Source organism: Pantherophis guttatus, chromosome 1 (assembly GCF_059756535.1).
Source record: "Pantherophis guttatus breed Tessera chromosome 1, ASM5975653v1, whole genome shotgun sequence".
Taxonomy (NCBI): Eukaryota; Metazoa; Chordata; class Lepidosauria; order Squamata; family Colubridae; genus Pantherophis; species Pantherophis guttatus.
Window position 1 is genome coordinate 279,742,025 of NC_142063.1, and position 17,681 is coordinate 279,759,705.

General features: G+C 36.8%; 1 protein-coding gene across 1 annotated transcript in view; it reads left to right on the forward strand.

Moving 5' to 3' along the window:
- Positions 1-5,868: 5,868 nt before the first annotated feature.
- The window catches only part of WDR64 (WD repeat domain 64), a 59,338-nt gene continuing 47,525 nt past the window's right edge, over positions 5,869-17,681 (forward strand). Inside the window, exons 1-5 of the mRNA XM_087891009.1 lie at positions 5,869-6,200; positions 7,351-7,481; positions 11,978-12,080; positions 14,967-15,070; positions 16,745-16,774. Of these exons, the coding sequence (XP_087747135.1) occupies positions 6,050-6,200; positions 7,351-7,481; positions 11,978-12,080; positions 14,967-15,070; positions 16,745-16,774 (519 nt within the window). The 5' untranslated portion in view covers positions 5,869-6,049. The remainder of the gene's footprint in view (positions 6,201-7,350; positions 7,482-11,977; positions 12,081-14,966; positions 15,071-16,744; positions 16,775-17,681) is intronic.

Consider the following 17,681-nt stretch of genomic DNA (forward strand, 5'->3'; position numbering starts at 1 on the left):
CCTAGCAGTTTGAAAGCACGTAAAAAATGCAAGTAGAAAAATAGGGACCACCTTTGGTGGGAAGGTAACAGCGTTCTGTGCACCTTTGGCATTTAGACATGCCGGGCACATGACCACGGAGACGTCTTCAGACAGCACTGGCTATTCGGCTTTGAAACGGAGATGAGCACCACCCCCTAGAGTCGGGAACATATGTGCGAGGGAAACCTTTACTTTTATATAGAAAAAGTAGGTGTTTTGTATGACCTAAAAATCCTAAAGATGAGTGAATCCATTAAGTTTGATCTGATCCAGGTTTCTCACTTTCCTAATGATAAATTTGTTCCATTCTGTTTTGGTATCAATTGTGTATTTTTTTTAAAAAAATCAAAACATTGAATGTATTTTTGTGAGCCATTTTCCTTAACAAAATCCCTTCCAGGGGAACCTATTTTCCTAGTACCATGCTAACATTGCAAACTTCATCAACAAATAAAGAAAAATGCAGACATTTTATGGAATTGCATTCTTAAATATATATGGATATTGAGTAATTTTGTATTGAACTACAGATTGCTCCTTCATTTTAACATTCAAAATGCAATTTATTGTCATACTAAAGTGTTTACATAGCCCAGTGTTTTTCAGTTACTGTTGTACATCTAGATGAGATGTGACTTTTGCCCCCTTGCCATAGCAAAGAATCATAGAGCAGAGGCAAAGCCATAAGTCTCCAGCTGAGTGAACTGAGGTAAAAGAATCCAGTGAAGCATTTCCCAAACTCCAGAATTAGAGCATCCTCTAGTTTCCTGTAAGAGCCAAAGTAAAACCATCATTTTGCATTAGTTCTCTCTCAGTGTTTCTGTGTACATTTTGGTGGGTTTGGAATTAGAATTAGGAGAATGATGCTTCCAGAATAGTTATACTGTATTGAAGTTTTCAAATCAAACTTTTCTACCAGAGATTATATGAACACATCCATGCCATTTTCTTGACAACAGTATGCAAGAGGTTTGCCATTGTCTACTGGGGTGTTTTTTGATTTCTCACTCCTATAGCCCTGATATAGCAATAGCACTTAGACTTATATACCACTTTACAGTGCTTTATAGCACTCTCTAAGCAGTTTAGAGAGTCAGCATTTTGCCCCCAACTATCTGGGTCCTCATTTTATCGATCTCGGAAGGATGGAAGGCTGAGTCAATTTTGAGCCAGTGAGAATTGAACTGCTGAACTGCTGGCAATCAGCAGAAGTAGCCTGCATTACTGCATTCTAACCATACAACCACAGTGTTGTATCTTATGATTCTTGATGAATATATTTTATTTTTTCTTTATGTACACTGAGAGCATATGCACCAAAGACAAATTCCTTTCATTTACTTTTGTTTTCTGTTCCTTAACAATTAACTATTCATAAGGTAAATTTTCCTCGTGCCCAGGGACTGTTCTGTTTGTTCAGGCATCTTTGAAGATGGACCTTATCAAAAAGTAAATAATCTCTTTTGGATTTCCCTGTAACTGTGTTACTAAGGTGTATGTGTTACTAATAGGTGTAACATCCTATTTTGGACACATTATGCAAAGCTCTCTGGAGAAGGCTCTAATGCTGGGAAATGTGGAAGGGAAGAGAAAAAGAGGTCAGCTGGTAGCAAAGTGGATAGACTCAGTTACAGAAACAATTGGTACGGTTTAGGAAGAGCTGAAAGACCAAGTTAGGGACAGATTATTATGAATCTCTCTGGTTTCTAAGAGTCAGCAATGACTGGATGCACATAATTAGTTATAACATTTAAGGCATGGTTGTCCAAACTTCTGGCTTGCCTGGGTCACATGAATGAGAAGAATTACTTTGGGCCATATATAAAAACATAAAATAATTAATGTATATAACTCACAACTTTATTTATTATTTTGTGGGCCGCATTACTGTCTATTGAGGGCTGCCTGTAGGCCATGGTCAGACACACCTGTTTTAAGCAAATATTTTCTACCCATATACTCTTAATACTGTTCTGGAATTGAACTTTGTTCCTTTTAAAAAATTGCCATCACACAATACATTGGCATAGTACAGAAGCTAATATTTAGACTATGCTATTTAGAAAAGTCTAGAAACCCTTGATGGACTTTTTTTTGCTGAAAATAGATAAAAATGAACTGATGATCTCTGGATTTACTGAGTAAAAATAATTTTAAATGGGGAGAAGGGAACTACGTTATGTAATTTTGAAGGTGGGAAATAGTATCAAGTATGTTTATAACTGCTGTAAACAAGAGCAGAAGTTCCTTCATTAAAGGTTTTTCCTTCATTGTTTTCAATTTTTTTCTTTATCTTTTTTTTTCTACTTCTATATTTTTCCATATTTATTTATCTTTTTTTTAAAAATAATCCTTAATAAATACAGATATAATTACCTAGTTCCAATTTTTGCTAAGCGGCACATTTCCATGTAAATGAACATTGGATTTGGGTTTAAAGAATCAATTTCCTTGAAAGCTGCAGTGTGTGTGCTTTTCTGCCTGTTCTCATAGCAGGAATCAGGATTAATTTATACTTATTTTTATTTTGTGGAGCTCCATGTCACAGACTTTCTGAATGTCATCTTTGAAGCTCTGACCGTCAGGGCTTCAAAGGTGATATTCATAATTTCTGTGACATGGAGCTCCACAAAATAAACAGTAAGAAAAACACAGCACAAAATATTTGATGTAAAAAAACATACTCTTGAAACACTTGTTAGTATCTGTGCTTTGTAAAATATTCCATGCTTTACAATTGTTCAGTGGCTGAAACATTCTTAACACAGAATATAGATTAATTGGTTTCTTACAGGACAGATGGATGATTTAGAAAACAAACCACTTTTAACTGCATTAGCCCTTTACATTAGCCCTTTCTAAAGGCTGCATTGTACTTCACTATCTGTCACATAAACCATGTTGGTAGGTTATTGTTGTTTTTTTAATTTGTCTCACACATTTATTCTTGGCTAAAGTTGAAACACTGTTAAGTATATGCATCATAAGTGCTACAAATTCTCAATAGAATTAAAGCCCACTGATTTCATTGGAACCCTCTTGTAGATAAATGGCTACAGCAGTAGTCCATGAGTTATCGGTAGATCCTGCCTGCAGGTTGGATGTTATTATTGGGGAGAATTGAAACTCAAAACCTCATTGTTCCTTTGGATACAAGAAGGAAAGAAATCAAAGCATTTTGAATAGACTTGAAGACTATTCTATTCATTCTCTCTATTGAACACTCTCAAGAAGGGAGTCTATTTGTGCCAGTATTTTGAACTGTTTGCTTGCAGAGCACTTTTGAAATTAGACCGAGGGTTGAATGAACTTCTTGGATGATGGATTTTCACCCCTAACTCTAATTATTCTGAATTTGTAGTGCCAAAGCTCTGGAAGACATATTTGCTTTTGTGCTATATTTCTTTCAACTTAATAACCATTGTGGAAACTACCTATTAGTTGGGAGAGAAAAGAGATACCAGTATTTTTTCCCCAATTGGGTACATTTTTAAACTGAAGAGGAATCATTATGGCATGTGAAATGTCAACAATAGAACTCCACTTAATATTTGGACTGTCACATTACAAATCAGGAAATCCTTTTACACAGCTTTTAGTATAAATCATTCGGCTTAGCATTAAAAGTATAGTCCCATCAGCTAGATCAATAGCAATAGCACTTAGACTTGTATACCACTTCACAGTGCTTTACAGCCCTCTATAAGTGGTTTACAGAGTCACCCTGTTGCCCCCAACAATCTCGGTCCTCATTTTACCAACCTCGGAAGGATGGAAAGCTGAGCATAGTACATATACTATATGAAAGACTCTGAAACTAGTTGAAATGCGCATACATACAAATGCTAACATACATTTCCCATGTTTAAATGAGCAGCAGTAAAATTTGTGAATAAATATTATAGAGCAACCTTGTCCAGTCTGGTGACCTTAATATATGGGTACCTGAAAGGGATAGAAGGAAGGGAAAATGATGTGTACAATGACTATATCATGATGATACATAATCTGTGTCATTTGTACAATGCCATTGCATAATAATTTAGTATCATTGCAATTGTTCTTTCAAAGGTGACAAGAAGGTCTGAAACCACTAATTAATACACCCATATGCTGCAAGACCATGAGATGATATGACCTATATCAGGGGTGTCAAACTCAAGGCAGGTGCTTAGATCTGGCCTGCAGGGCCACCTTGGAAACAGCAAAAGACTGGCCCACAGTGCCTCTGCCAGCAAAAACGGAGCTGGCAGAGGGTTGCAGGAGGCTGTTGCAGCCGAAAACAAAGCTCCATTTCTGCTGGCAGAGGGTTGCAGGAGGCCATTGCAGCTGAAAATGGAGCTCGCGAGGACCACAGGCAGCACTCCTGAGCTCTCTTTTTGCTGGCAAAGTGGTCAGGCCACCACAGGCGCCCCCGACACGAGTGACATCGAGTTGGCCATGCTCCCCCTGCCCCAAGATCAAACACAACCCTGATGCGGCCCTCAATGAAATCGAGTTTGTTTTATCAAAATTATTTCATTTTCCCCCTTTTAATTGTTAGAATGACACTGCAAGTTGTGAGAGCTCTGACTTTATTTATAAAGATCAGGGTTCAGAGAAGAAAACTAGGTGAGATGCTCCATGGAAGATAAAGGGGAGACCACAACTTCAAAGCAGTTGTATAAGACAAGAGGTGTGAACAAAGCTTGTAGGTCTTGTGGATTTCTGGAGAAGAAAGTTTGAAACTCAAGCATTTCATTCTATGGGTTCTTATCACTTTGTAAGATTTCCTTCGAAGATATAAATTATTATTATTAGAAGATACATTGTGTTCACCATTAGTCTCTACAATACAACCAGCATGTACTTAATAGTACTCACCAAATCTAATCTTCCATCATTGAAACTGATTGGAGTTACAGTAAATGCATGACTGCTCTCCTCTAAATCTTTCCACCAAATTATTATTTACTTGCTTAGGATTAGAGGAAAAATATTTATAAGATTTGACTGAGCACAGTGGTTGACCATCAACTGACTCTTGGATGCTTATAGAGGAACTATGGGGCAACCATGGTTGGTGAACACAAAAACCTTGGTCCACACGTTGCACAAAGCAATAGTTTTGTTTATAATTTGTGGATTATTCAGAAAACTGTGGTTGAGTTCACCAACTGCATAAACTCTGATATGCAAACCACAATGCCTAGGTTTGGGTAATATACTAAGTCAAAATAAAGTCAGCTACATTATGTTTGTTAGCACAACATAACAGTGGTTAATTAAACCATTATTTTCAACACCCTGTTTTCTCAGTTTCCCTGGCTATTGGTCATGCTGGTTGATGATAGTAGTAATGCAACTCATCTGGAGGATATTAGTTTGTGGGAAACTATGAAAACAAGACACTTTCTTTTATTTCTACCTCTGCAGCATTATATTAGCTTTCCTTGAGCTGAGGAATTTGCAATTCCCAGTATTGCCAACCAGCACAGCCAAAGGCTATTCTGATGGAAAGCTATTACCCCAATATATCTGAAAGTGAAGCCACTGGGAAACATTGTACTATAGTAAATTATTTTATTCAATCTATAGTACCTTGGCTTTCCTTATTTTCATTGCATTTTAGCAAATTGTCTACAGCTGCATTACAAACAAGGATTTTATCCCTTTGCAATTGCTGAAATAAAATTAAATAAATTTTTACACGATATTTTCCCTTAAATCGCCAATTTGCCTTTTGAATTTACTATGACTCATCTTTGATCTGAAGGTAAACTCCCTTATGGGCATCAGCTTGCCAGTTTGGTTTGTGATCTAGATTGGCCAATAGACCAATGAAACTGAGGGAGGAGTTGTGACATCAGGTATTTGATGGCCCATTGACTCAACAGTTACTGCACTTATCATTTTTCCAGTCACCAAAGCAATACTTAAGATCTGTAGGGGGCATTTCCACAAATGTTATTATTAGGAATAAAAACAGAAGAAAATAATCTGATTGGCAAAAGAGCTTCTCTGCGTTTCGTCTATCTCAGTAGCTGTGATGTCCAGAAGAAAGATTCACAAAGATGATCTACTTGACCTACCAGATGGAGACTTCTTTAAAAGATCCTTGCAACTGTTTCAGCAATTGGTTGACAAAACAGTGGCTCGGAAAAGGGCGGAAAGATTAGGTCTGCTTTTAAAGGATTCTGGTAAGGAAGTACTTCATTTGATATACTGTTCTCTGATATACGTATCTACTTTTTTATTAGCTCTTTTTTGGATGACTGAAGAAGGCAAAATACAATTACAGACAGGTGGATGGTGGCAAATAAAATATAACTATGCAGCATTGTACTCAAGTTGTTAAATCCAGAGCCCCATGAATAGAACATTAATAGGACAGCAGTATGACTAATAAAGTACTGTATAGTATGGCACTTGACATGGATATGTATGCAAACCCTTATAAAATAAGAGAATTGAACAGAGGGTCATAAATCCTTGGGAATAGGAAATTCCATCAGGATGGATTGCTACAGAATTACCTGAGGTTTAATGCTGATCTTAAAGCATAGCAAATTCATTGGGGGTGACAACAAAAACCTTTCAGCAGTGTTGAATGGAATTTTTACAATTTCCCTCTTTTTGTGTGAGATATATGGGGACCCTAAACACTTCTTAAAGAGACTAGTATATAATTTTTAATTATACACTCCAAAGCCAAAGGTTTCTTACTATACATTTTCAGAATTTTCAAGATTTTTAATAGCAGGGTATGTTGGTAAGATTTTGGGGTTAAAATGAAAATAAAAGATTAATAGTGGATTTCTACACTAGGATAGGATAGGATAGGATAGGATAGGATAGGATAGGATAGGATAGAATAGAATAGAATAGAATAGAATAGAATAGAATAGAATAGAATAGAATAGAATAGAATAGAATAGAATAGAATAGAATAGAATTTTATTGGCCAAGTGTGATTGGACACACAAGAAATTTGTCTTGGTGCATATGCTCTCAGTGTACATAAAAGAAAAGATACATTCATCAAGAATCATAAGGTACAACACTTAATGATAGTCATAGGGTACAAATAAGCAATCAGGAAACAATATCAATATAAATCGTAAGAATACAAGCAACAAAGTTACAGTCATACAGTCATAAGTGGAAGGAGGTGGGAACGATGAGAAGATTAATAGTAGTGCAGACTTAGTAAATAGTTTGACTGTGTTGAGGGAATTATTTGTTTAGCAGAGTGATGGTGATGGTGATGATGATAAAAGAAATTTTAAAAATGATATGCTAGCCTCTGTGGTTATATTCTGTAAGTGCCTTATTTTGTTTTCATTGCAGAAGAAATGGATTATGACAAATTCTTTGATGCAGTAAAGAGTCTTTTTGGCCCAGATGTGAAAGCCCAAGATGTTAAAACTTTCTATAGGAAGATTAGCAACAACCCAGATGGGCGGACAGAATGGTGTGAGGTAAGAGTTAATTTTCTTTTGATAAATCATCTTTTTCTGACAATCAATGTCATATCTGACCGATCAGCAAAAATATAGAAAGCCAGAAAGAACAGGGAACAAGGTAGAGAGAGGCATGGGTGGCATAGTAAAGGTTAGAAGTTTCACTTTAAAAAAGGAGAAGGTGGAAGGATAAAGCCACAATGGCCTGGAAAGGCTTTTCTAAGTGAGAGGAAAAGAAAGAAAGAGAAACTCAAACTGGAGGAGTCTGCCCTAGTAAAAGAAACAGGAAATGTTTATTCTAAATGTTTTGATTAGCGATATGCTAAAGTTTTGAATTCAGGCTCTCAAATTGGAAACATCCTGTTTCAAATGCAAAACAGCTTTTCACACCAAGACTGTCCTGTTTCAGACTTTGAAATCTGAGTGATTTAGATTTGCTTCATTTTACAGTAAATGTGGAACAGCTTTTAGGCTGCTTCCCATTAAAAAAAGAAAACCCTAATCCTCAATACTATAGTTTGATAGTCTGTCCATCTAGACTACCCTATAGCTAAAATTCACTGCTCCCAAGGTGAAAAATGATGCCTTTTGCAAATTTATATCTTCAGCAAAGAGATAGTCATTCCTTTGATCATTGACCATGGAAATGAACTCCAAATTGTTCTAGTCAGCTTCTGCCAAGGAAACAAGCAAAACATCTGAAATCAATTATCAAGGGAGTTTTACTTTAAAGACTCCTAAATCAACTCATTTGGAACTAATCCTGTTTATGTCCTCTTTTGCTTATTTTCCTTTTATTTCAGCAGCAAAACAAATACACAGAGACTCAGGCCACTTCCTATGCTATCCTACAATGCTGAAGTCATCTAAATAATGTAATGATGTCAGAATAAGCCCAACTGCATTGTTTCAGTAGGATATGTACTGCATCTTATTCAATGAATCCATAGATCAGCAATATTTATACAGTACTGTAAGAATCTTCTGCTAGTAAAAGTTTTCTTCTACTTTCTTATGGATTATGTTTTTTAGGCCCACATCTGTGGTACCCAACTAATGTTACTGTTACTGTCTTATCAAACCTGCAGATGTTGATCCCAATCAAATCTTGATTCATTGATAAAGCTTGTTCCATAGAATTATTATTTTTGGTTACACTGTCATCTTTTGAGAAGGTCTTATGCCTTCAACTGTCTGATGAGTGGACTATGATATGGTAGAGCAGGCAGTGATTTGAGCTGATAGCAGAAAATTGAAGCACTTACAGTTTTGCTAACAGTACAATTTAGGTCATTTCTTGCAGGGTGGTTGAAGTAACTGCTATTGAAACATCAGCTGAAAATATTTGCACTGGTGAGGCTATTCATTTTTAACTGTTGGTTTTAATAAATAAACAAAATGGATGTAGCTTTTTGATCAAGTATTTTTTCTCAAAGTAAATCTGAAGTGAATTTTACACAAAAATAGGCGGTACAATAAATACACTATAAAAAAAAGGACAATCCAGCAGTCACGGAGTTCAGCATAATTTAAAATAAGACCTAACACTTATGAAAAGAAATTTCACCCCAGACATAGTACAGGTAGTCCTCGAGTTAGAACAGTTCATTTAATGACCATTCAAAGTTACAACAGCATTGAAAAAAGTGACTTATGACCATTTTTCATAGTTACAACATTTGTAGCATCCCGATGATCATGTGATCAAAATTCAGATGCTTGGCAACTGGTTCATATACTTATGACCTTTGCTGTGTCCCAAAGTCATGTGATCATCTTTGGCAACCTTTTGATAACCAAAGTCAATGGGGAAGCCAAATTTACTTAACAACCGGGTTACTAACATCAATTGCAGTGATTCACTTAACAACTGTGGCAAGAAAGATCGTAAAATGGGGCAAAACTCACTTAAAAATGTTTCACTTAATAACAACATAAATTTTGGGCTCAATTGTGGTTGTAAGTCGAGGACTACCTGTATTCATGACATTCTGTAGTGTTCTTTTGAGGTTCTGTATTGGCCAGTTCACTTCTTTTAGTCAGTTCTCTTTACTCTTATAGTGTGGGATCTTCAAATATGGTTAGAGATTGAAGCTGCTATTTCTGGTTTAGAAAACAATTTAGACAATCATGGGTGTTCTCTACGACCAAGATTTGGAAAAAAAACTAAGTGTGCATTCCAGTGGTGTGTTTTAAACTTTTTTACTACCAGTTATGTGGGTGTGGCTTGGTGGGCGTGGCTTGGCTTGGTAGGCATGGCAGGGGAAAGATACTGCAAAATCCCCATTTCCTCCCAATCAGCTGGGACTTGGGAGGCAGAGAATAGATGGGGGCGGGGCCAGTCAGAATTTTTACTACCGGTTCTCTGAACTACTCAAAATGTCTGCTCCCGGTTCTCCAGAACTGGTCAGAACCTGCTGAAACCCACCACTGGTGCCTTCTGACATCACAGCATTCCTCCAACCTTTCATATTTGCAATCCAAATTCAAGTCATGGAATTTGTATCGTGGCATTACAATGTATTTTCCTCTACTGACATAAGGCTGCATAAGAATGAAAGTCATTTTGGATTGGTAGAATACAAATATTAAAGAAATGCTGTTGGCTTTTATATTTGGCTTTGATATAAGACATTGAAGCATTCTCAAATGCCTGGCAAAATTGCTGGATGGGGTTAATAACATACTTTTTGTGATTATTTTGTTGCCATGGAAGTCAAGGGTACAAGAATAAGATGGTACTAAAAATAAAAACAGTCTGGCATTTCCACTGTTCTGTCTTGCATTAGTAACATTTATTAGTGCATTAATAACATTTAGATGTGATACGTATAAAATGTGTTATAATAGCTATTAAGTGAAAGCTCTGGTGTTTTTATTTTTCACTTTTCTATGGTACTGCAGCATGTTGATATATTTATAATTGTTTATAAAACTGTACAATGAAAATATTTTACTTTTTAGAATAAATTGTGCTGTTAATAGAATTTTGGAATCTTTCTATGAATTTTGCCATTCCTTTAATATAAGAGCACAATTCTTCATATAATACCAGGATTAGCATAATTCTGGTCTGATTATCTATCTATCTATCTATCTATCTATCTATCTATCTATCTATCTATCTATCTATCTATCATCTTTAGGATTGTTAATGTATTGATTGAAAGCAATGAGACTGCATAATAGATTTGCTATTGAATGCTAATCTTCCACAAACATTAGCTTTCAAGCAAAATTGTTTCTTGGTTTAATTCAAATGTCATTTTAACCCATACGTGGGAACAAGATGCATACTGTAATAAAGATAAAGCACACAACACTTTGTACAAATGCGATGTGCTTTATTCATAAGTCAAGACAGTGTTTATGATTTTTCCCTTCCCAGGTTTTATTTAACACCAGATAACTTGTGAGCCACTGGGTTATTGTTTCAGAGATATATCCTTACCTAAACAGAGAAACAGAATGTCCACAGCCAGGCAAAAAATGCAGCTGGAGTGGGAGTGACTTCCACTTTCTTACCAGCTTCCCCGGTAGTAAAAATGCTTTAAAAAAGTAAAAAAAAAAAGGCTCTGACAATCACACCTGTGGCGCACAATCATCAGAGCCTTTTTTTTTACTTTTAAAAGCATTTTTTTTACAACCTGTTCGCTTTTAAAAGTAAAAAAAAGGCTCCGAAGATCATGCACCTCAGCTGATCTACTTACCCCATGCCAGTGGTGGATTGCTCCCGGTTTGCATCAGTTTGCAAGAATCGGTAGTAAAAATTTGTAGTAGTTCTGAGAACCGGTAATAACATTGGCTAGCCATGCCCCCAAACCGGTCCCAGCCCAGTTGCCGCTCACTTACCCTGCCCACCTCATCAGAGGCTTTTTTTTTTTTTTTACTTTTAAAAGCATTTTTTCTACAACCTCTTTGGCCGAAAAAATGCTTTTAAAGTAAAAAAAAAAAAGCCTCTGATGATCCTGCAGCTCAGCCGGGAACGTCAGAGGCTTTTCAAAGCATTTTTTCTACAACCTCTTCAGCCGAAGAGGTGGTTAAAAAATGTTTTGAAAAGCCTCTGACGATCCCAGCTGAGTTGCCTGATTGTCAGAGGCTTTTCAAAGCATTGTTTTCTGTAACCTCTTAAGGTTGTAGAAAAAATGCTTTTAAAAGATTAAAAAAAAAGTTGGCCACGCCCACCCAGTCACATTACCCCCCACCAAGCCATTCCCACAAAATAAGCCACACCCACAGAACCGGTAGTAAAAAAATTTAGACCCAACCCTGCCCCATGCCTCCTTTTGGCGTGCACTGCACACGCATGCACCTCGCATTTGGTGCGTGGTGGGTATTGTGCATGCGTGCGCGCAGCGCTCATTTGGCACACAATGCACATGCGCAGCCAGGAACCGGTAATAAACCAGTTTAGATTTCACCATTGTATACAATTTATAATACCCACATGCAAATATTTATTTTTTTCATGACTATTTAAATTTTCATATCATACATTTTTGGGTTTCATTTAGATCTTTGGATACTACATAGTGGAAGGTGATATTCTTGCTGCCCAGCTTGATGAAGAAAATATGGTTTTCCTGGTATCCAAAAAGCAACGGATTGCAAAAGCAGGTCTGGTTTTCAATGTTCCATCCCCAAATAAAAGTTCAGCCTCATTTATTAGTATAAGCAAAATAATGTATGCATGGTTTAGTTACATTGGTTAAACATATTTTCCACATTATTATATGTTGTGTAATATATATTTTCTTTAATCACATTTTCTCATTGCTGTCTTATTTGGCATTTTTCCTTCCTTTGTCATAGATACATGTGATTTATGCTTAACAGACATTTTTCTAAGAAGATACCCACTAAGTAATCACAGTTCTTGTTCATTCTTGGTATCCCATATAGCTCAATCCAGGGGTGGGTTCTACTTACGTTTGCTACCGGTTCGCAACGGGATCGCGCGCGCTGGCTTCGCTCGCACATGTACCTTGCTTCTGCACATGTGCAGAAACTTCTCCGCATGCACAGATGACTGATGATGACATCCGCGGCGGTGGATGGGGCCTCCCGCCGGTTTTACTACCAGTTCTTGCAAACTGGTCCGAACCAGGGGCAACCCACCACCGGCTCAATCTCTTTTTCAGCCCATTCCTATCCATTCATGTCACCTAACAGCATCACATTCATTCATGCTACGTCTTGCAGCAATCATCATCCTACGAATTTCTACTTTCTCTATGTTGTTGTTGTTCAGTCGCTGAGTCATATCTAACTATTTGTGATCCCATGGACCATAGCATGCCAAGCCCCCTGTCCTCCATTGTCTCCTGGAGTTTGCCCAAATTCAAGTTCATTGTGTCAATGAACATCTCATCCTCTGCTGTCCCATTCTTCTTTTGTCTTTCCCAACATAAAGGTCTTTTCCAGTGAATCCTGTCTTCTCATTAGGTGGCCAAAGTATTTGAGCTCCAGCTTCAGTATCTGTCTTTCCAAAGAGCAGTCAGGTTGATTTCCTTTAGGATTGATTTGATCTTGCAGTGCAAGAGGCTCTAAAGAGTCTTCTACTACAATTTGAAAATATCAGTTCTTCGGCGCTCAGCCTTCCTTATAGTCCAACTCTCGCAGTCATACATTACTACTGAGAAAACCATTGTTTTGACTATACAGACCTTTGTCAACAAACTGATGTCTCTGTGGGTTCTAGTCTAGGTTTACCATTGCTTTCCTCCCAAATAGCAAGCATCTTTTAATTTTATGGCTGCAATAACCATCTGCAGTTACCATGGATCCCAAAAAAAATAAAATCTGTCATTGCTTCCATTTTTTCCCCTTCTATTTACCAGGAAGTGATGGGACCAGATGCCAAGAACTTAATTTTTTTTTAATGTTAAGTTTCAAGCCAATTTTTGCACTCTCCTCTTTCAACCTCATCAAGGGGCTCTTTAGTTCCTCTTCACTTTCTGCCATTAGGGTTGTATTGTCTGCATATCTGAGGTTGTTGATATTTCTCTTGTCAATTTTAATTCCAACTTCTGATTCATCCCGTCCAGCATTTTGCATCCTATATTCTGCATATAGGTTAAATAAACAGGGAAACAATATACAGCCTATTTTGAACCAGTCAGTTGTTCCATGTCCAGCAATGGTTGTTTCTTGACCCACATATAGGTTTCTTAAGAGACAGGTAAGGTGTTCCTGTACTCCCATCTCTTAAAGAACTTGCCAGTTTCTTGTGATCCATGCAATCAAGGGAAACCCTTGGTTCATATTTGCATCAGCGTAAATTAGGGATCAGCAAGCTCTTTCTGAAAAAAGCCAGTTTCTACCCCTCTTTTACCTGGACAGTGTGTCTGGCAAATCTGCAAGCCAAGGACCATGGCAACCATTGGATGGTGCCAGCAAGGAGGTTGATGATAGGCTGTGTCGCCCAGGGCGCCTCTTATTCAGAGAGTTTGGCAGAGGCATGGACCTGGTGATCTGTGGCTTGCCTGTTTGTTTTAGCTCACAGGCTATGTTTGACACCAGTTCATGCTTTCTCACATACAGTAGTTACAACTTTATTGATGCTTCTTACAATTGATTCCTCTCCTATTCCAAGTTTCAGTTTCTATATGACATGGTCAACACCTGATAGACCCACAGCCAGACATCATGGTTTAGGCAGTGAACTTTGTAATCTCATGCTTTTTAATAATATAAAATGTAGATTAGGTTGACTATGTAAACATGTCTGGATGGTGTGCAGCATCCTCTGTAATAGTAAGAGTGCCATATTGATAATTTTGGGAACATTTTTGGTAGTATGGCACATGTGCAACAAAGTCAGTTGTATCTCAAGCAGGATGATGTTATCCTATACATGTTAGGATCTCCTCTCTAGATATTACTTTTCTAAGGGAATATATTTTTACTATATTCATTAGCTAGGAGGCACATACAGATGCATGTTTCCTTCCTTCCTTCCTTCCTTCCTTCCTTCCTTCCTTCATTCATTCATTCATTCATTCATTCATATAGAGCTGCGGTGGTGCAGTAGTTAAAATGCAGTACTGCAGGCTACTTCTACTGACTGCCAGCTGACTGCAATTTGGCAGTTCAAATTTCACCAGGCTCAATATTGACTCAGCCTTCTATCCTTCCGAGGTCGGTAAAATGAGGACCCAGATTGTTGGGGGCAATATGCTGACTTTGTAAACCACTTAGAGAGGGCTGTAAATCACCATGAAGAGGTATATAAGTCTAAGTGCTATTGCTATTGCTATGTACTGATATGCTTATGATACCAATAGTACAATATGATATGAATACATAGATTCCCAAGCAGTGATTTTCAAAACATTTTGGCAACATTTTAGTATTTTTACCTGAATGTCATCAAAATATGTGTCATTGTTCCTAGATCAGTTAACTAAATAATTAATTAATTAACAGTTTAATTAACTCCCTGCCTTCATATGTATTGAGTAATTACTAGTTTAAATTATCTTTTGTTTATCTTTCTTGTAGGAGTCAAGAGAAGTGATGTAATTCGATGCATGGTAAAGATACCTCAACTTGATTTTTTGCTAACAGCATCTCAGAAAGGAATGTTGTCTATTTTTTCTGGCCAGGTGATTTTGAAATATTTATTTTCTTTATTGAATTAAAATCCTGTCTAATGTGGACAGACGCTTAAATAATTGTGAAGGGCATTGTCCTGTCCTTATATTTGAATCAGATTGAACTTCATACGAAAGAAATGTCATTTCAAATTTTGAGAATCTGAAAATTATTTGCTTTGATATATTATTCTGGCACAAATTTATAGAAGCAATATTTATAAAAAATAAAAAACCAGCCATGAGTATAAACGTTTCACAATCATAGTACTAATAAAAGTTCTTAAACTTTGAAAATGTCAGCTACGCTAGAAATTAATAGTAAGTGTTCAAAACATTAGTAAAATTATAGAGTATGTCCCCCCAAAAAAACCCAAAACAAAACTTCAGTACTATCTGTAAAATTCCTCTGTGAAGACATTCTGAAACTGGGATTCCATTGCTAAAATGATCCTCTTCCTGAATATTGTTCATCTTTTGATGATATTTTGCAACAGAGAAAAGTTTGTTAATTCATTGTTACATACTCCTGTTTGCAACATGAAGGTTGGTGCCAACATGTTGGTAAGTTAAAAATATTCATTTGAATATATATTAATTAACACAGACAAAAAACTAAGGGTTTGTCAATCACTTCTCCACTTTATCTCATCTGCTTTTTCCTCTTCCCCTTGCCAACCTAGCAGTTCGAAAGTATGTAAAAATGCAAGTAGAAAAATAGGGACCACTTTGGTGGGAAGGTAACAGCGCTCCGTGCGCCTTCGGCGTTTAATCATGTCACCCACATGATCATGGAATTGTCATCAGACACCGCTGGCTCTTCGGCTTAGAAACAGAAATGAGCACTGCCCCCTAGAGTCGGGAACAACTCGCACATATGTGCGAGGGGAACCTTTTTTTTTACAGTTTATCTCTTTGCCTCCTATACTTTAAGTATGTGCATAGGGGTAAGTGAATACTATGCAATTTATGCATCCTTACAGCAAAACAGGCTGATTAAATACAAAAGGGATCAAGATTTCTACACATCAATATTTATGCAGAAGAAGGGATTTTTGGAAGCATCATTTACATGGAAGATCAGTAAAACCCCTTTCTAACACGAAGGGTACAGGACCTATAATCCTTCATTCTAGCCATATTATCGGAGAGTAAAATCCTTTGCATATTATTTTGTTGTAACTAGAGTTAGCTGAACAAACCATAATGGCCTGATTCCCCTATGTGTGGTATGAATCATGGTCCACAAATCCAAACAGGTAAATCCAATCATCTCCCTAAGCCAAAAAAAAAGGCACTGTTGCTTCATGTGAGAATTTTTTTAAAAAAATTTGATTTATATGCCGCCCTTCTCCGAAGACTCAGGGCGGCTTACAATGCATTAAGCAATAGCCTTTATACTTTTTGTATATTTATACAAAGTCAGCTTATTGCCCCCACAATCTAGGTCCTCATTTTACCTACCTCAGAAAGGATGGAAGGCTGAGTTAACCTTGAGCTTGGTGAGATTTGAACTTGCAGTAATTGCAGGCAGCTGATGTTAATAACAGTGCTTTTAGTCTGCTGCGCTACCAGAGCTCTTGTGAGAATTGTGAAAATGAATGAGAATTTCTGCCATATTTTACTTGAGTGGATACTGTTCCCTTTCTACTTTTTTCTGACTGTGTCTTATTCTTGGTTTTCCAGATGCGGATACTAGCAAGCACCAGCATCCCAGTAAGTTTGCATTTCTCTAACATTTGGTTCAGCTAATGAAGCCATTTAATTCATTAAAATGTATGAGGGTAATAATACTTTATTTCTCAGTTTCCTGTATAAATTTACATTTCCAGACAAATTATGTCCTTTTCATATAAGATACGGCATATAATATCTTTAAATTATTCATTCTAAAACCCAGTTAGCTTCCAGAAAAAATGATGGAAGTCATGCAAATCAAACTCAGAGAAGTTCCTGAACTTATCTCACTTTTCTGATCTGTGACCATTTGTGATAATTGATACCACTTCCAAACTTGTCCAATTTAGAATATGTGCAAAGACTTGATCCCAACCTCTCCCTCAAGGATAACAGCACCCTATCAATACATTATTTGGTGCCCACCAGATTGCTGGGTTGATCTTGTTTTATTACATTATTTTAACTTTCAAAAATATGGTGAGCAAGCTGCTCAAATCAAAGTTTTTATCTGAAACACAATAACTTAAGGTATACTGAGGAAAAACATACAACAAGTCCTTTGTTTGCCATTGAGTATAAGGCTATTTTGGGTAACACTTTTCTTGGCAGCCATTTTATGAGAGTTCCCATAACAAGTTCTAAAGATGCAAAGTGTATTCACCGATTTAAAAAGATTGGAGATGTATGGACAAAACAACTTACTTGATGAAAGCCAATTTAGAATTTTAACAAAATAAGATGGGGTTTGGAAACAAAATGGGATAACGTTCCTACAATAGAAAGCTTTGGTTCACATCTGGTTACCATATTCCTATCTTATATTGAAGTTTCCAAATAAACATTTTAAATGGTTCTATAAATAATATACAATAGTCAATAGGGGGTTATTTATTTATTTTACCACATTTCCAAGTCTGCTTGACATCAGAATGGACAATTTGCT